Genomic DNA, 18,920 nt, shown 5'->3' with positions numbered 1-18,920 from the left:
TCACATGGTTTTTTCATGAGTTACCACACGATTAATCATATGATTGTGATGAGTTAACTCGTGATTAATCACATGATTGTGATGAGTTAGCTCGCGATTAATTTAATGATTGTGATTGTGATGAGTTAACTCGCGATTAATCACGTGATTGTGATGAGTTAACTTGCGATTAATCACATGGTTGTGATAAGTTAACGCACGATTAATCACACGATTGTGATGAGTTAACTCGCGATTAATCACGATTGTGATGAGTTAGCTCGTGATTAATCACATGATTGTGATGAGTTAGCTCGCAATTAATTTAATGATTGTGATGAGTTAACTCGCGATTAATCACGTGATTGTGATGAGTTAACTCGCGATTAATCACATGGTTGTGATAAGTTAACGCGCAATTAATCACAAGGCTGTGATGAGTTAACTCGCGATTAATCACAATTGTGATGGGTTAGCTCGCAATTAATCACATGATTGTGATAAGTTAGCTCGCGATTAATCACATGGTTGTGATGAGTTAACTTGCGATTAATCACATGATTGTGATGAGTTAGCTCGCGATTAAGCGCATGATTGTTATGATTTAACTCGCGATTAATCACATGATTGTAATGGCTTAAGTCAAGTCAAATCAACTTTATTTATATAGCGCTTTTAACAATGTAGATTGTTTCAAAGCAGCTTTACAGTGTTAAACAGGAAAATAATGCAGCATAATTAAATTTTATTCAGCTGTATAGCCATTCTGGAGAAAACGCTGATGTCATCAGTTCATTTCAATTATCATACAGTGACAGTGTGGGCTTTAGATCAATAATTAGATCAGTAATTTAGTTTATATGGTTAATTTAGTTTATTAATTAGATTTATTTCGATGTTTAGTTGAAAAATGTAGTGTCCCCAACTGAGCACGCCAAGCCAGAGGCAACAGTGGCAAGGAAACCAAAACCCCATCAGGAGACCTAATGGAGAAAAAATAAACCTTGGGAGAAACCAGGCTCAGTCGGGTGCCAGTTCTCCTCTGGCCAACAACTCCTCCTCCTCCTTAACTCACAATTAATCACATGATTGTGATGACTTAACACGCGATTAATCACATGATTGTGATGAGTTAACTCGCGATTAATCACATGGTTGTGATAAGTTAACGCACGATTAATCACAAGATTGTGATGCGTTAACTCGCGATTAATCATGATTGTGATGAGTTAGCTCGTGATTAATCACATGATTGTGATGAGTTAGCTCGCGATTAATTTAATGATTGTGATTGTGATGAGTTAACTCGCGATTAATCACGTGATTGTGATGAGTTAACTCGCGATTAATCACATGGTTGTGATAAGTTAACGCGCAATTAATCACAAGGTTGTGATGAGTTAACTCGCGATTAATCACAATTGTGATGGGTTAGCATCGCAGGATGACAGAATTTTCAGTTTTGGGTGAACTATCCCTTTAATGATGATATCTTAAGCACTTCATTTTATCAGTAAAAGGCCAAGTGAATGGAAATACACTGGACTCTGCAAACCTTTTAATGCATTTTCTCTGTCAATATGTGGATGGAAGCTTGGAAATACTAAGTAGGATATGAAATATTAAGTTAAGTTAAAAAAGTTAACTTGGACAGTCCGGCCAACTGTTTATAATAAAGAAACAGTCATTTCTTGGAACAGCAAATCATCAAAGATGTGATAAACATGATGCTTATGTACAGGTGGACTGACTGTCTCTCTCTCTCTCACCAAGTGTGCGTTCCTCCACCTTGACGTCAGACAGCTGGGATTCATCTGTCTGTCTCTCTCTCCTCTCAGTCAAGAACTGTCTCACCAGCAGCCAGAAACTGAGGAGGCACAGACTCTGCACACACAAACACACACTTATATGATTCAAGTCAAACAATAAGATCTTTCATTCACAAGAGCATGGCTGCGTCCAAAACCGCATGCTCTCTTGAGTAGGTGCATGTTTTGAGTAGTTATTTTGAATAAGTAATTAGTTTGGTAGCTAATATAAATGTAATCTGGACACACTGAATTCGCCATTCACTGTCATTCATATGGAATACTGCGGTATTTATTTATGCACATTATTGTTTTTAATTCATGTTCCTGGTAATCTTGATTCAGAATAACTTCATCTCTTCTCTTCTCTGATGGCGAGGGCGGGGCAACCTGTCACTCACATGAGATCCACCAATAGCAAACCACAACCATCCAATCAAAATCAAGCCCCGCCCTACATTTGTTCTTGTTTGAGAAGCGCTTCACTCGTATATACGGCACAATAGGGAAGGAAAGATCTTCCGTTTCATGTTGACTTTAAATAAATACATCGACACACACGTAAACTGGTCTTACTTTAGATCCCAGTTCCCGGAAGGGCACTTCTTTCTTCAGGAAGAGCCCAGGCACTGGCTGCAGTGACTCAAAGCTCCAGATGTATTGCAGGATGATGAGCAAGTTCCCATAAAACACCATGAATGGAGAGGTGATCATTGAATACTTCCTCCGGTCCCTCACCATCCATAGAGTGCACGACCAGATGAGGAAGACGAAGGTCAGCCAGCTCACGTATGTGATGCTCCAAGCCTGGAAGGAAGTTCAGAGGAAATTAAGGACAAATACTAATTTTTAAAGGTGAAGTATGTAGTTTATGTGACATTAGTGGCACCTAGCACATGCTACAGTAGCCACGCCCCAATCCCTCCGCCTGCTACAGTAGCCACGCCCCAATCCCTCCGCCTGCTACAGTAGCCACACCCCAATATCTCCGCCTGCTACAGTAGCCACACCCCAATCCCTCCGTCTGCTACAGTAGCCACACCCCAATCCCTCTGCCTGCTACAGTAGCCACACCCCAATATCTCCGCCTGCTACAGTAGCCACGCCCCAATATCTCCGCCTGCTACAGTAGCCACGCCCCAATCCCTCCGCCTGCTACAGTAGCCACGCCCCAATCCCTCCGTCTGCTACAGTAGCCACGCCCCAATATCTCCGCCTGCTACAGTAGCCACACCCCAATCCCTCCGTCTGCTACAGTAGCCACACCCCAATCCCTCTGCCTGCTACAGTAGCCACACCCCAATATCTCCGCCTGCTACAGTAGCCACGCCCCAATCCCTCCGCCTGCAACAGTAGCCACACCCCAATCCCTCCGCCTGCTACAGTAGCCACGCCCCAATCCCTCCGCCTGCTACAGTAGCCACGCCCCAATCCCTCCGCCTGCTACAGTAGCCACGCCCCAATCCCTCCGCCTGCTACAGTAGCCACGCCCCAATCCCTCCGCCTGCTACAGTAGCCACGCCCCAATCCCTCCACCTGCTACAGTAGCCACGCCCCAATCCCTCCGCCTGCTACAGTAGCCACACCCCAATCCCTCCGCCTGCTACAGTAGCCACACCCCAATCCCGCCGCCTGCTACAGTAGCCACGCCCCAATCCCTCCGCCTGCTACAGTAGCCACACCCCAATCCCTCCGCCTGCTACAGTAGCCACTCCCCAAACTATCACTATAGGTTGAGCTGGAAAGTGATTGACAGATCTGAGCAGACACTCAATGTTTAGATGGTGGCAGGGAGGCTCAATGTTTACACTTTTGGGGGAGATAAACTCATGAGTGGCATACTAATAGCATTCAATGAACAATAAACTGGCCTAAGAGAATGTACTTTAACATAAAAAAATCTTACATACTTACTGTGTAACTTTTTTAGTTTATTCTTAGCTAAAAACACTGAGTTCTTTCAAAAATATATGTGCTCATTAATGTATATTTACTTCTTTCAAGTACTAAAGTATTCTCGTAAGTTTATAATATGCCATTGAAAATACATACGGGTGAGGGTTCGAATGCGGGTCGCCATGTTGCCCCTCCATCTTGAAAGTACATTAGCCAAAGAGGGACATACCCGTAAATTCCAGCTTTGCCTTTGGCGTTTGAACACTCGATGGCACCGTGTCCAATGTGGACGAGGGCGAACTGGAAGCCATGTTAATCTTGGACTAAATCGGCCACCGTAGGAGTTAAAACGAAATCGGAATTGAGAGGAACAGAAACTAATATTCACTGGATGGTCATACACCTTTTCACCACTAGATGGGGGAAAATATCACACAGTGTAGCTTTAAAATAATGTCTTTAAATGAATGAGGCATGTGAGATCATACTTTATCTCAAAGATCACCAACAGGTGACCTGCATTTAGCATGAGCCCAAGACGAAAGTTTGTGCACATGGTACACATTTACCTTGTCCGTGCAGATCTGTCATGTGTAACGACCAAATTGGCCACCTAAGGAAAGCAGGAGCGGGTGGTCGGCGGCTGAATAGGGGGTCTAAAGCGCTTCTGAAAGGGAGGACTGTCATGCAGGACTCACCATCATAGCAATGAGAGCGCAGATGTAGCTCTGCTTCATGATGAACCTGAAGGCCTTCACCACCGAGTTCACACGAACAACACCAAACGACTGGGGCACCTCGGAAAGCTCAACATACGTCGAGTCCATCTTGTAAACACCACAGTCCATTTTCTCTGAAAAAGAAGCATTTATTCTAAGAAAACGGAGGTAGGCTGTCCAACATCAGAGTCGGATTCTGTGAATCATCTAATATCTCAGCCCTTGAACATGAATGGAGGCTTTGCCTGCGTATATCTGGAAAATCTGGACAACATTTCCAAGAATTAAAAAGAAAAACTTCCCAAAATGTATGGGAAATATTTAGGGGATAGAGTGCAGACTATGTACAGTATGTGGTGGATCAAATCCTTTTCCACAACCACACATCCAAAAAAATCTGTATTTTTGTCTTGTTTTCAAGTAAATATCTCTAAACATCCATTAAGATTTACTTTAGAGGCAAAATTGTGCAAGATACTGTTTTCAGAGAATATATTTCAATACATTTTTACACCATTGCCAATCTTTTTTATTTAAATAATAAAGAAATAAAAAATATGATATAGAATATATTTCTCTCTCTCTCTCTCTCTCTCTCTCTCTCTCTCTCTCACTCTCTCTCTCTATATATACACACACATACACATTAGTACTGTCAAATCGATTAATCACGATAAATCACATCCAAAAGTTTGTTTACATAATATGTGTGTACTGTGTATAATTATTAGGTACATAAAAATACACACTCATTCATGTATATATTTAAGAAATATTTGCTTTATATATATATATATATATTTATATATATATATATATATATATATATATATATATATATATATATATATATATATATATATATATATATATATATATATATATATATATATATATATATATATATTAATTTTGACACCATTGACAATCTTTTTTCTTTTAACAATAAACGGAAAAATAGAAAAATATATTATAGAATATATTAATCTATCTATAATCTATATTATTCTTATTCTATATATAAGTGCTGTCAAATTTATTAATTGTGATTAATCACATCCAAAATAAAAGTTTGTGTTTATATTGTTTGTGTATAATTGTTATTATATTATGTGTAAATACACACACATGCATGTATATATTTAAGAAAAAAATGGATGTATATATGGTATATATAGTTAATATTTTATTAAATAATTAATAATTTATTTGTATATAAATATAACATTTTATTAAATATATACATGCATGTGTGCGTGTGTGTGTGTGTGTGTGTGTATATATATATATATATATATATATATATATATATATATATATATATATATATATATATATATATATATATATATATATATATATATATATATATATATATATATATATATATATATATATATATATATATATATATATATATATATATATATATATATAAAAACATACATAATAATAATAATTATACACAGTACACACACATATAATATGTAAACACAAACTTTCATTTTGGATGCGATTAATCGCATTAATATTGGCCATTTTGCATCTGAAGCAAATTTATTTGTTTATTTAATTTATTTTACTGGAAAATAAGACATTGTTATGAAAATAATAACATTGTTTAACTACAAGACCACAAGAGTTTTTTCAAGTCTACTTGGGAAATGGTTTAGCTTAGGGAAAAAAAAGGTCTTGTCAGTTTTTTTCTGGAAACCATTTGGCTGAACTTTCACCCCATAAACTCTAAGCCACTGCCGAGCATTTGTTTAGTCACAGGACAGGAAGAGAAGCAGACGTACGTGGATCAGACTCGGGATGGCCTGGTTTATAATGAGGGGTTGAGTAGAGCTCCACAGACTCCGGTCCATTCTCATGAGGGCCTGATGTGAAGTCCAGAGAAGCTCCGTTGGATGTGACGATCAATACCTGAGGGAGTTCAGAAGCACTTTAACCTCACAGTGTTTATATTGCTTTCATTACTGACAGGCTCGTGGAATCAGTACATGATGATTGATCTGAAACACAGACCTCGGGTGAGCTGTAGCCATCTTGTGTGGTGAGCAGCTGAAAAAGGCACAAGAACAATATTTATCTTTACATCACAACTGCGACACAAACAAGCATTTTAAATGGTTAAATGGTGGAAGGCTGTAATAGTAAATGTGAAAATGAGTGATGATGAATTATGTGTTTGATTGTGACTCTACATTTCTCTCATCTGTGCGATAGTGTGCCATCCGCCACATCTGTCTTCTCTTGTCTGCAGTGTAAACGGCATTATTGCTTTCAGGAGATTCGGGTTCCTCTCCTCCCTCAGACTCCCCCTCTTTCTCTTTGACCTGCTGATGAGGAGTCACAATCATAAATGTGTTATTGGCATTGACATTTCCCTTTAACCCTCTGGTGCTCTTCGGTCATTTCTGACCGGAAAATCTTCTGTTTTGAAATGTTAAAAATCACAGCTTCATCGGAATGATATAAAACTTGGTGACTATTCTAGCATTAGGTATGTAAACACACACACAAATTGGGGTCATGATTCGAGCATGCTTAGTGGTCGTTAAAAAAAAAAAAACTAGCGTTCATTATCTTCGGTCATAAATGAGCGACCATAGGAAATGAATGGGAAATCTGCAAAAACACAAAAATTCACTGAATATTTGTGTGTACAATCTACAAATCTGCCACAATGCTGAAAAAAAGTACACAGCAGTGAAGGAGTGACACTCTAAAACATCAAGAGTGTGATATTGACAAACACACACACACACACACACACACACACACATGTGTAATAACCAGAGTGTGTGTGTGTGTTGTGCTCCTCCTATAGGCTCATATCACTAACACACTCTTTAAATAACACAGAAATACTGCACTATTGGCTTTAGAGCAGGTGAGTGTGACTTTAGAGCAGGTGTGTGTGTGTGTGTGTGTGTGTGTGTGTGTGTGTGTGTGTGTGTGTGTGTGTGTGTGTGTGTGTGCGTGTGTGTGTGTGTGTGTGTGTGTGTGTGTGTGTGTGTGTGTGTGTGTGTGTGTGTGTGTGTCTTTAGAGCAGGTGTGTGTTGGTCAGTGGTCAGAGGTTTCACATTGCGCTGAGTGTGTGATAGAGCCCTGAATCCTTGATCGAATAGAAAATGTAAGCGTTTCTTTGACCTTGGATGCATGTACTATTGTAGAAAACAAAACAAAATTAGGAGCCTTTAAAATAGCATAATAGTGCACTTTGTTTATTGTTGTACCTATTCTTGATATAGTCAGTGTTTAAAACGTATATGACTTCCGTAATCCGATGAATACCCAAGTGAAACAGAATACTGAAGAAAAAAAGATTAAATCAGACTGACCACGTCTTCTGACTCCTGCAGCCAAAGGCGGATGAGTGTGGCCAGAGTGTAATACAGCACTAAGAGCATGATGGGATTGACAAAGTGGTGCCACGGCAGGTCAGGGTTCACTTTGAACATCCAGGTGTGGGAGCAGTCAGTCTTTACCACAGGAGAAATGCCAAACAGACTGAGGAAAAAAACAGAGGAAAATGATTAAATTAATAAAAACACATTACAATCAACTACTGAGACTCTACCACAGTGAAGATACGGGATATTAAATTAGTGGAGTCATGATGACTATAAAACAAACAGAAGGGTATATATATAAAGTTCAGAGCATTTATTAAAATAATAAAAAGCGATATGAAAAAAACTTAAATGACCTGGGAAAGAAAAATAAGATTATCACCCAATCAAAAAGCACTTTACTAAATGTTCAACAGAGAACGACTGTAAGAGAAGAGCTGCTAATTCACTCCAGATTTCCCAGGGTTAAGCTTGTGTTTATTTTTTCACTTTCTCTCTTTCAGTGGAAGCAAAACTGGTCTGCTGAGGAAGAAAATGCCTATTTAAAGGGATAGTTCACCCAAAAATGAAAAATAGCCCATGATTTACTCTCCCTCAAGTCATACGAGGTGTGTATGACATTCTTCTTTCAGACGAATAAAATCTGAGTTATATTAAAAATGTTCTGGCTAATCCAAGCTTTATAATAGCAGTAATAGTTGCTCTGTTTTTGAAGTCCATAAAAAAATGCTTCTGTCCGCCAAATAACTGCTCCACGCAGCTCTGGGGTGTTAATAAAGGCCTTCTGAAGCGAATCGACGCGTTTGTGTAAGAAAAATATCCATATTTAAAAATGTATTTAATTTTTTTCTATGGCTCTGCATCACGTCCGGCGAATAAGGTCAAAATACATGCAAAATACTGCCACGATCATAGATATATACATAGATTCCTCATTAGTGCCTGCGCAGATCAGTCGAATGAGGCATCTACGTTTATATATCTTTGATCACGCCAGTATTTTGACCTTATTCGCCGGAAGTTATGCCGCTGGGAATACTAGATGACTTTCGCCTGATAATAGGTGAAATAATAACATAAATACTGTTGGGTTTCTCGCAGAAATCGATGGTTTTGTGTCTTAAGACATCAATGTGTAGCCACGAGCCGCAGGTTTAATAAGGATTCGTATGTCTGTGTTTTTACTCTCATTGCTCTCATACTCTAAAATATCCCCATTGACATCATTATACGACTATCACACTGCAACGGTTGAGTTAAAAATCGTCATCTGTGTTCGACTGAAGAAACAAACACACCTACATCTTGGATGCCCTGTGGGTAAGCAGATAAACATAAACATTTCGTTTTGGGTGAACTATCCCTTTAACACTAAACTAAAAGAGTTATAAAGAGACAACAGAAGTACGGCCTCTTCAATCCCAAATAAAACATCCTAATTTGAGACAGAATTGTCAATCCCATTCAGAATGAAGAGACGTGGCTTTAAAATGCCAATTTAATCAATTACCAATATATTTGGTGTAATATTTGGCTGATGAAATCAATAAAACGATAACGTTGCAGCTAAAACCCTACAGAAACTGGATTAGGTGACAAACACACGCTGGCTGGTTTTTATAGCTCTGGTGCTGTTCGTTAAATGGCTGTGGTTTGCCAGATGTTCATTTTGCAGCTACCTCATGGCATAGAGAAAATATGAAGTCAGAATATTTGGCCTTTCATGAATCATCCAAGCCCTAAGCGTGACATCCAAGTCCTAATACCATACCACGGCTGAAAATAACGAGTTTAAGCGCAGAAATGTTGCTGGATAGAGCTGATGCAGCGGCCCATTCATAATAAACACACTCTCGGGTAGAAAAAGGTGCCATGAGGACAGCAGACACACAGGAAAGACAAATCATAAACATCTTTCATCTCAACGGTTAGTCCTAGACAGCAATGAGATTGAGCAAAACTTTACGAAATTGTTTTTCTTCCTCATAAATCTCATACGGGTCTCCTCTAGAGTTTCAGAAGAGATCTCAACTACGCCTCAAACTTGCCAGGAGAGCAAAGTCTGCACTTTTGTTGACTTATGCTATCCATATTAAGCTCTATATTCTTAAAGGAGTGGTGAATTGAGAAATCAACTTTCCCTTGAGCTTTTGATATATAAAAGGTCATGGTAATATAAGAATATCCTGTAAGTTTCAGAGCTGAAAACGTCCTTGTTAGTCAAAGAAAAGCTTTTATAGACACCAGACCCAGCAAACGCTCAATCTCAGAACGTCTGAGTGTAGTGAAGCACCGCCTCAACAGAAGAAGAACAACGCCTGATTCTGTAGCCCCGCCCACCGACTCGTGCCACTAACATAACACAGACCTACATAGAGCTAAACCGCATCGAATTTCTAAACATACCGCATAAGCTTCATTCGGATTCCAATATTATGAACTTAATTTTTAATGAATATCCAGCTCACGTGGGGAAGACATTGCGCGTTTGTTCCTTCATTTAACCACGGATTCGTTTGTAAACAAGAGAATGAACGAATTAAGCAACACACTAATGTGAGTAAAACATGTTTTTTATATGTGATAGTATTGCATTGTTACATATCGTTTGATATAGATCTATTGATTGTGTAATGAAAAGTAATAAAAAATAACATTCCAATCAATCGCGGGTGGATGAGAGATAAATCATTGTGTTTGTTTGATAAAGACATTTTGCGAGCCCTGTGGGACGAATTATTCCGGTTGCCACTTTCAAAACAATCCCTCACGGTGTACTCGCGGGGAGCCGAAGCTCATTAAATATGCAAATCTTATCCAATCATAGCCGTGGGCGTTTACTTACAAGTCTTCAGTTTCGGCAAGCCCATAAAATCTGAGCGTGCAGGAGAGAGCCTCAAAACCAGGGTAGAAAATAGCCTATTACTTATTCATTATGATGTTTTTGAATGTAAAAACCACACGGACGTCATAAGTCGACCTCGGACAACAGTATACAAAAATAAAAAAGCCAGTTCATGACCCCTTTAATGTACATCTATCATTTACATCTATTTTCATTTGTCCACTAATGTTAAAACGTTTGCTTACCAAGGCTGCATTTATCAAAAATACAGTAAAACAGTGACATATTATTACAATGTTGAATAAGTGTTTTCTATGGGAATATATTGGAAACTGTAATTAGGGGTTCAAGAGCGTAGCGCTGAAATTCTATTGTAATTGTTAAATTTTACAAGGGTCATCATTCTCCCCTAAAAGTGATCGGGCAGACCAAACCGTAAGTCGTAGAGACTTGAAGCTTTGAGGGATGGTAGTAGCCTCCCTGCCTACAACAGCACCAAAGCTCGTCCCAATCGGCCTGATGGTGGCGCTACAGTGCTCAAAAGTACGCAATGGCTCATAACCCCTAAACTGTTCATCTCAGGCTCAAGTGTCTTATATTGGAATTAGGAATTATATTGGAATTAGGGATGTCACTAACGATTATTTTGGTAATCGAGTATCCGTACGTTTATTCTTCCGATTAATCGGATATTTTTTGGTGCTAACAAAAATAGAATAGACATTAAAATATACATATAATATACATAATATAGACAATCAACTTGTGCTCATTATGTATTATAACAAACACCTGCAGAGGGCGCCAACAGCCTGGTGTTGTTACACTTTACAGCAGATCAAATCCTGGTTTGATATTGGCCAAACGATATTTAATGTTAACTTAATCTTTAATATTTGGCAACTTCTTTACGATAGAAATGCTACAGCCACTGTTCTTCTCGAATAAGAACATGTGGACATCATAACAGAGCGAGGTTTAGACTTTTATTTTGAAATCGCGATGAACAGTTTAGAAACATATAATGACGTATTCTCCTGAGTTGGAGTAGGTTTATAATTGATTCACCTTATAAATCTGATGAAATGGCACACATTGTGTTCCCAGATGAACGTTATAAGCAATCCCAACTTTTGAAAAAAAAAAATTTAATTGAGTACTCGCATTAAAATCAAGGAATCGTGATAGACCTAGTTGGAATCCTTGACTCAAGATGAACAAAACACACGTCTTGGATTTGTTTTGCGAAACTATTTTTCGAACTAGTCCTAGATTTTTCGTCCGATCGGAACCAAACCAGTGCAGAAAGATTCTCTGGAGTCTGATTGTCAATAATCATATAAAAAGTCGAAATTTCAATTGACGTCTGCGACGGGACGCCGAAACGTTTGGAAATGGGCGTGGCCACTTTTACTAAAACGGCTATCTCTCTTGAATGGGATGAGATCATGTCACCAAACTTGGTACACATCTGTATGAGTTCGGACTGTGCTCGTGTGAAAAAAGATGTGGAGGCTGGCCACTTGGTGGCGCTATAAAAGTGGAAAAAACACAAAAACCTCTATAGCTGCGCTTCAGTTAGTCCGACTGACTTGAAAACTAGCATGTGGTGTCTTTGTCCAAAGAGCCGCGATTATCTACGAGTACGTTCACGTATCTCAAACAAGTCTCAAAAAACGGCCAATGAAGTTCGGGCAGCCATCATAAGAGGTTAACAATCGGAACGAAACTCTTGAACTCGAATGAGAAATTCGAAAAAAATCGGCCACCTGATTTTTCGCACATGCCCACGACTTTCACACCGTATGATAGAACTCCTCATTCTGAGCAACTTTGCCTCTATGACCGCCGCTGTCTAATATTTTATTCCTGTGATCAAAGCTGAATTTATCATCATTACTCCAGTCTTCAGTGTCACATGATCTTTCAAAAATCATTCTCATATGAGGATTTGATGCTCAACAAACATTTCTGAATATCCATGTTGAAAACTGACGAATAGAAAGCATTTATTTGAAACAGATTATTTTATAATATTATAAGTGAGGGATGATCAACGGCTAGCTGTGCATTAGAGAATTTTAATCCGCAAAAGAACTGCCCGACGTGAAGTACATTAAAATCCTTTAAATGCACAGCAAGCTGTTGATTATCCCGCTTATGCCATGGTCATTTGCCAACATTGACAACTTAAAGCTGTCACTGATGTTTGCAGCTCAATATTTGACCAAAAGGGTACAATTGATGGTTATCTTCCTCAGGTACGGCTCGTGAGATCTAGCATTCTGCCTGGTTTGAATCACACAAAGATAAAGGAGTGCGTAAGATTACATTTATTATCACATTTCTTTAAATTAATTATCGAGAGGGAGAGAGAGAGAGAGAGAGAGAGAAAGAAGGTGTTTCTCAATGTCAAGGATCCTTCCTCTGCAGGACTGGTCCTTCCAAGTCACTTCCTTCAGAGGCTAGGCGAGGCTCCTCTTTAGCATTCGGAGAACATGTAAATGGAACAGGCTAGCAAGTGCACGTCAGCCTCATTACGTCAGTGAAAAGGTCCGTTAGCCATCAATAACGTCATTTGTATAATATCAATACGGTTGTAATTTGTACTGGCATTTAAAAGTTAAACTTTACTTATATTGACTATGGTTATAACAAATGTTTGGTAACGAAAAATACTTACACTTGAAAGCATATTGCCCCGTTAACGCTCCGACTCCGCCAACGTCCGATATTTTGTATTTTTTGAACAAGATAGCAAAGCTGCGCGCATAGGATTGTGGGTGATTTGAGAACGCTAAGTGCGCGAAGTCTACTCGTATGCATCCTTTCCTGTATAGGGCATATTTTTCGAACGAAGGACTCAGACCTTGGTTGAAATTCCGAGGATCCTCGACATTGGAACAGCCCTTCGACGGATGTCGATGACGTAGCATCCTCAGAATTCTGGCTTCCCAGGATCCTTCCTTGACATTGAGAAACGCCTAGAGAGTTCATTGACCTCCATTGGCTCAATGCACTTTACACTCTCAAGACCCATAAAAGACACTAAAGACGTCGTTACAAAGTCCATCTCACTACAGCGGCTCTACAATAACTTTATGAAGAGACGAGAATAGTTTTTGTGCGCAAAAAAACCCTAAATAACGACTTATATAGTGATGACGATTTCAAAACACTGCATCATGAAGCTTCGGAGCGTTATGAATCAGTGAGTCGATTCAGTGGTTCGGAGTGTTATGAATCAGCGAGTCAATTCAGCGGTTCGGAGCGTTATGAATCAGTGAGTCAATTCAGCGGTTTGAATCGCCAAAGTCACGCGATTTTAGCAGTTTGGCGGTTTGACACGCGATCCGAATTATGAATCGACTCACTGATTCATAATGCTCTGAACCACTGAATCGACTCGCTGATTCATAACGCTCTGAACCACTGAATCGACTCGCTGATTCATAACGCTCCGAACCGCTGATTCGACTCACTGATTCATAACGCTCCAAAGCGCTGAATCGACTCGCTGATTCATAACGCTCCAAACCGCTGAATCGACTCACTGATTCATAACGCTCCAAACCGCTTAACCGACTCGCTGATTCATAACGCTCTGAACTGCTGAATCGACTCACTGATTCATAACGCTCCAAAGCGCTGAATCGACTCACTGATTCATAACACTCCAAACCGCTGAATCGACACACTGATTCATAACGCTCCAAACCGCTGAATCGACTCACTGATTCATAACGCTCCAAACCGCTGAATCGACTCACTGATTCATAACGCTCCAAACCGCTGAATCGACTCACTGATTCATAACGCTCCAAACCGCTGATTCGACTCACTAATTCATAACGCTCCAAACCGCTGAATCGACTCACTGATTCATAACGCTCCAAACCGCTGATTCGACTCACTGATTCATAACACTCTAAACCACTGAATCGACTCGCTGATTCATAACGCTCCGAACCGCTGAATCGACTCGCTGATTCATAACGCTCCGAACCGCTGAATCGACTCGCTGATTCATAACGCTCCGAACCGCTGAATCGACTCACTGATTCATAACGCTCCAAACCGCTGATTCGACTCACTGATTCATAACGCTCCAAACCGCTTAACCAACTCGCTGATTCATAACACTCTAAACCACTGAATCGACTCGCTGATTCATAACGCTCCGAACCGCTGAATCGACTCGCTGATTCATAACGCTCTGAACTGCTGAATCGACTCACTGATTCATAACGCTCCAAAGCGCTGAATCGACTCACTGATTCATAACACTCCAAACCGCTGAATCGACACACTGATTCATAACGCTCCAAACCGCTGAATCGACTCACTGATTCATAACGCTCCAAACCGCTGAATCGACTCACTGATTCATAACGCTCCAAACCGCTGAATCGACTCACTGATTCATAACGCTCCAAACCGCTGATTCGACTCACTAATTCATAACGCTCCAAACCGCTGAATCGACTCACTGATTCATAACGCTCCAAACCGCTGATTCGACTCACTGATTCATAACACTCTAAACCACTGAATCGACTCGCTGATTCATAACGCTCTGAACCGCTGAATCGACTCGCTGATTCATAACGCTCCGAACCGCTGAATCGACTCACTGATTCATAACGCTCCGAACCGCTGAATCGACTCACTGATTCATAACGCTCCAAACCGCTGAATCGACTCGCTGATTCATAACGCTCCAAACCGCTGAATCGACTCACTGATTCATAACGCTCCAAACCGCTGAATCGACTCACTGATTCATAACGCTCCAAACCGCTGAATCGACTCACTGATTCATAACACTCCAAACCGCTGAATCGACTCGCTGATTCATAACGCTTCGAAGCTTCATGATGCCGTGTTTTGAAATCGGTCATCACTATGTAAGTCGTTATTTAGGGGGTTTTTTGCGCACAAAAACTATTCTCGTCTCTTCATAAAGTTATTGTAGAGCCGCTGTAGTGAGATGGACTTTGTAACTTTAGTCTTTAGTGTCTTTTAAGGGTCTTGAGAGTGTAAAGTTGAGCCAATGGAGGCCTTTCAGAGCATCAGATTTACACTAAAATATCTTCATTTGTGTCTGAAGATGAACGGAGGTCTGACGGGTGTCCAACGACATGAGGGTCCGTCATTAATGACAGAATGTTCATGTTTGGGTGAACTAACCCTTTAAAAATAGCGATGTAACCCCATCATTGCTGAGAAATATAAAGTAGTGATCCAGTAGCAAGTCGCGGGCGGCGTTGATAAGTTTCTGTGCTCCTGAATGCTTGTGTGTGTGCAGCACGATCTCCGCCCTCTGTTTGTGAGTGACATAGGCCTATGTGTGTGTGTGTGTGTGTGTGCGCTTCAATGAAAACAGCGCATTAATATAGAACAGTGATTCAACTGACTAGGAACTAAACCTGTGCATTAAACGATTGTATTGCACACCTTCCAGCCAATCAGCATTTACTGTCTCTTTTGATTAATATAATGAATCCTCACTGAATAAAACTATTAATTTCTTTTAAAAAATTCTACCTGACCCCAAACTTTGAACCAGTGTTGTACTTAAATGAAATACGACATCCATTGAGTCGACTCTTAGTTCCTGCATTGGTTGCACCCAACAGACAAACCAACATAAACCATTTGGTTCTAATCTCTGAGGTTTGCTAAATTAGCATTTTTTCAACCCAAAATAGACTCTTCTCCGGCCTTTCCACATACTTGGAGTTCAGCTAGTGTGTAATCAAAACTGCGTCCTCACCACAAAAAGCTGGTAGCGATTGTGCTGTTTATGTGATTGTCAAAGAGAAGCTCTTTGTTTTTCGTCCCAGACGCAGCGGCTCGCAAATCGCCAAATGTTTTTCTAAAAGGGTGTTTCTCAGGTTTTGTTTGAGAAAGAAACTGCTTAAATCCTGTAAAAACCACTTCATTCTATGTGGGTTTGGTAAAGCATATTTCTTTGCTTATAACTGCCATTTTTTTGCTTGCTTTGCACGTTTGCCTCTTTTATTCTTCTCCCACACATTGTATTTCTGAAAGGTAACAGGATTCCTCCACACGTGTGTGATTTGGCTTGGCCCGTGTTTTCTGAGCTGGGTTCAAACCTCATCTGACATATTTGTAGTATCTATGTCTTTTATAGAGGCTTTGAATGCGTGTGAGGTTTCAGGATGTGGATTCAACCCAAAGTTACGATTTTAAAACTGGACCTTTCAGAGGTCAGAACGATTGTTTATTTGCTGTGTTTGGTCACTGCAAAAAATGCTTTTCTTACTTAGTATTTTTGTCTTGTTTTCAGTCCAAATATCTAAAAAATCTTAGATTAAGAAGCATTTACTAGACAAGCAAAAGTTTTTGTCTTGTTTTGGGGGAAAATAACTCAAAATGAAGGGAGTTTTTGCTTAAAATAAGCTAAATAATCTGTTAATAGGCTAAGCAAAATAATCTTGTTTTCTGTTTGAATTAAGATTGTTTTGCTTACCCCTTTGGCAGATTATTTTGCTTATTTTAAGCAAAAACTCACTTAATTTTGAGTTATTTTCCCCCAAAACAAGACAAAAACTTTTGCTTGTCTAGTAAATGCTTCTTAATGTAAGATTTTTTAGATATTTGGACTGAAAACAAGACAAAAATACTAAGTAAGAAAAGCATTTTTTGCAGTGTGCTTTTGCCTTCTAATCTAGTGTAACAGAGAACCCAAACAAGCTTGGCATAGGCTTTCAAAGACAGCTTTTTTCTAGTGTTTGTATTTTGTTGTCAGCTTCGCGTTTGGAGGCGACATTCCCAACACATTTTAACGAGACGCAACATTTGCACGATTAGTCTTGAATCCGCCGCTAATGGGTCTTTTGAAGGTTTCCTGTTGCCATTGGGGAATATTAGTGTCTGCTATTGGAGACTCCAATCCAGCCTTCATTTAGAAGAATTGCATCTACGTTACTCAGAGGCTTTTTCGAGTCACCTTTGATTGTTTTTTCTCTCTCACATGCAGCAGCGCTCCCTGAAACCAGCTGTGTAATTTAAGCACAGGCCAAGAGCCGTCCCGTCGTAATGAGAACCATCTGGAATCTCTGAGGCCGCCGGCAACACTAAAACCAGCTTCGCCTTTCTTCCTTAAGCATGTCGATTTGCCTGTGGGAATATCCATTAATGATATTGATTAGGGGGGGCTGATCCGTATGGCCCCACACAATTCGGCACGACATTGCAAATGTTTATTAAACTGAGAACGTCTGTAATTAACACAATCGGTCATGAATCACGGTTCATCAAAGAGCTGACACTGTGTGTGTTTCCCCATTGTAAGTATAATGGTGCGTTCACACCGGACGCGATTTGCGCAAGTGATTTACATGTTAAGTCAATGCAGAGACGCGAAATGGCATTCTGCAGTGCCATCCGCGCCATTGAGGCGGCGCGAAGGACGCGAATTGAGCGCTTTGAACGCGCGAATCGCGGGAATCGCGCGAATAGCTCAAGTTGAAAAATCTGAACTTTGGCGGATATTTCGTGCCGCGTTAACCAATCAGGAGCTTGCTCTAGAAAAAATCTGTATATTAATATCTGGTTCAGACAATATGATTACCAATTTGATAACATTAAATGACATGAAATACAACCCAGTCTCTTTTTGTTAAATGCAAGTTTACGTATGATCAATAATACAAAGGTATAAGTAAAAGGTATAATAAACTATACATGAAATAAAGCAAACAATTCAGTCAAACATTCAAAGTCAGTGCTAGTAGGCTAACGTTACAACTGCAACGTACAGTTATAGCCTAAAAATATAAAGTAATGAAACTTATCTTTGCCCTCAGCCTAAACGATTTGCCAGGGAACAAATTATAGATCCATGAGACCAAAGATCGGCCATTACAAGACGAATTATAGCTCGAGACGCCACAGAGACATCAGAGCCAGCGGCAGAAGGACTGGCTGAGGAAAGGCTGATCTCACTGGGGTTAATGAGCACCGCTGATCCACTGGAGCTTACAACTCCGAAAACGCCAGATAAAATGTTCAAATAGGCACTCTTTATATAAATAAACCACAGATTTGAGCTTTAAACAACTACATTATCGACTGAAAAAGTCTTAAAACTACGTTTTGTCACACATTAACAGTAGATTTTAACAAAAAAAGACGTGGAAACACAGCCCATGTCAGCCATTTCTCAATGAGACGAGCCGCTGGCGGAAGCCCCGCCCATGAGGCGAATTTGCGTCTGTTGTGAAGTGAATGTCACACGCGATTGACGCGAGTAAACTCAAAATGTTCAAGCGTCCACCTTCGCGCG

The 18,920-nt window shown here is 39.9% G+C and overlaps 2 protein-coding genes across 4 annotated transcripts in view; both read right to left on the bottom strand.

Moving 5' to 3' along the window:
- Positions 1-18,920, bottom strand: part of impa2 (inositol monophosphatase 2) — a 246,568-nt gene that overhangs the window by 23,121 nt on the left and 204,527 nt on the right. Inside the window, exon 9 of the transcript XR_013815656.1 lies at positions 3,436-3,658. The gene's annotated coding sequence lies outside the window, so the exon portion shown is untranslated. The remainder of the gene's footprint in view (positions 1-3,435; positions 3,659-18,920) is intronic.
- The window catches only part of piezo2a (piezo-type mechanosensitive ion channel component 2a), a 333,058-nt gene that overhangs the window by 132,781 nt on the left and 181,357 nt on the right, over positions 1-18,920 (bottom strand). For all 3 annotated transcript variants that reach the window (XM_079805932.1, XM_079805930.1, XM_079805931.1), the window contains 7 exons: positions 7,750-7,918; positions 6,610-6,744; positions 6,431-6,466; positions 6,202-6,328; positions 4,382-4,536; positions 2,364-2,594; positions 1,749-1,863 (listed from right to left, as the gene is read on the bottom strand). In XM_079805932.1, coding sequence (XP_079662058.1) covers positions 1,749-1,863; positions 2,364-2,594; positions 4,382-4,536; positions 6,202-6,328; positions 6,431-6,466; positions 6,610-6,744; positions 7,750-7,918 — 968 coding nt within the window. The remainder of the gene's footprint in view (positions 1-1,748; positions 1,864-2,363; positions 2,595-4,381; positions 4,537-6,201; positions 6,329-6,430; positions 6,467-6,609; positions 6,745-7,749; positions 7,919-18,920) is intronic.

Source organism: Gobio gobio (genome assembly GCF_949357685.1).
Source record: "Gobio gobio genome assembly, chromosome: 23".
NCBI classification, from domain to species: Eukaryota; Metazoa; Chordata; class Actinopteri; order Cypriniformes; family Gobionidae; genus Gobio; species Gobio gobio.
This window is presented reverse-complemented; position numbering and strand designations above follow the sequence as displayed.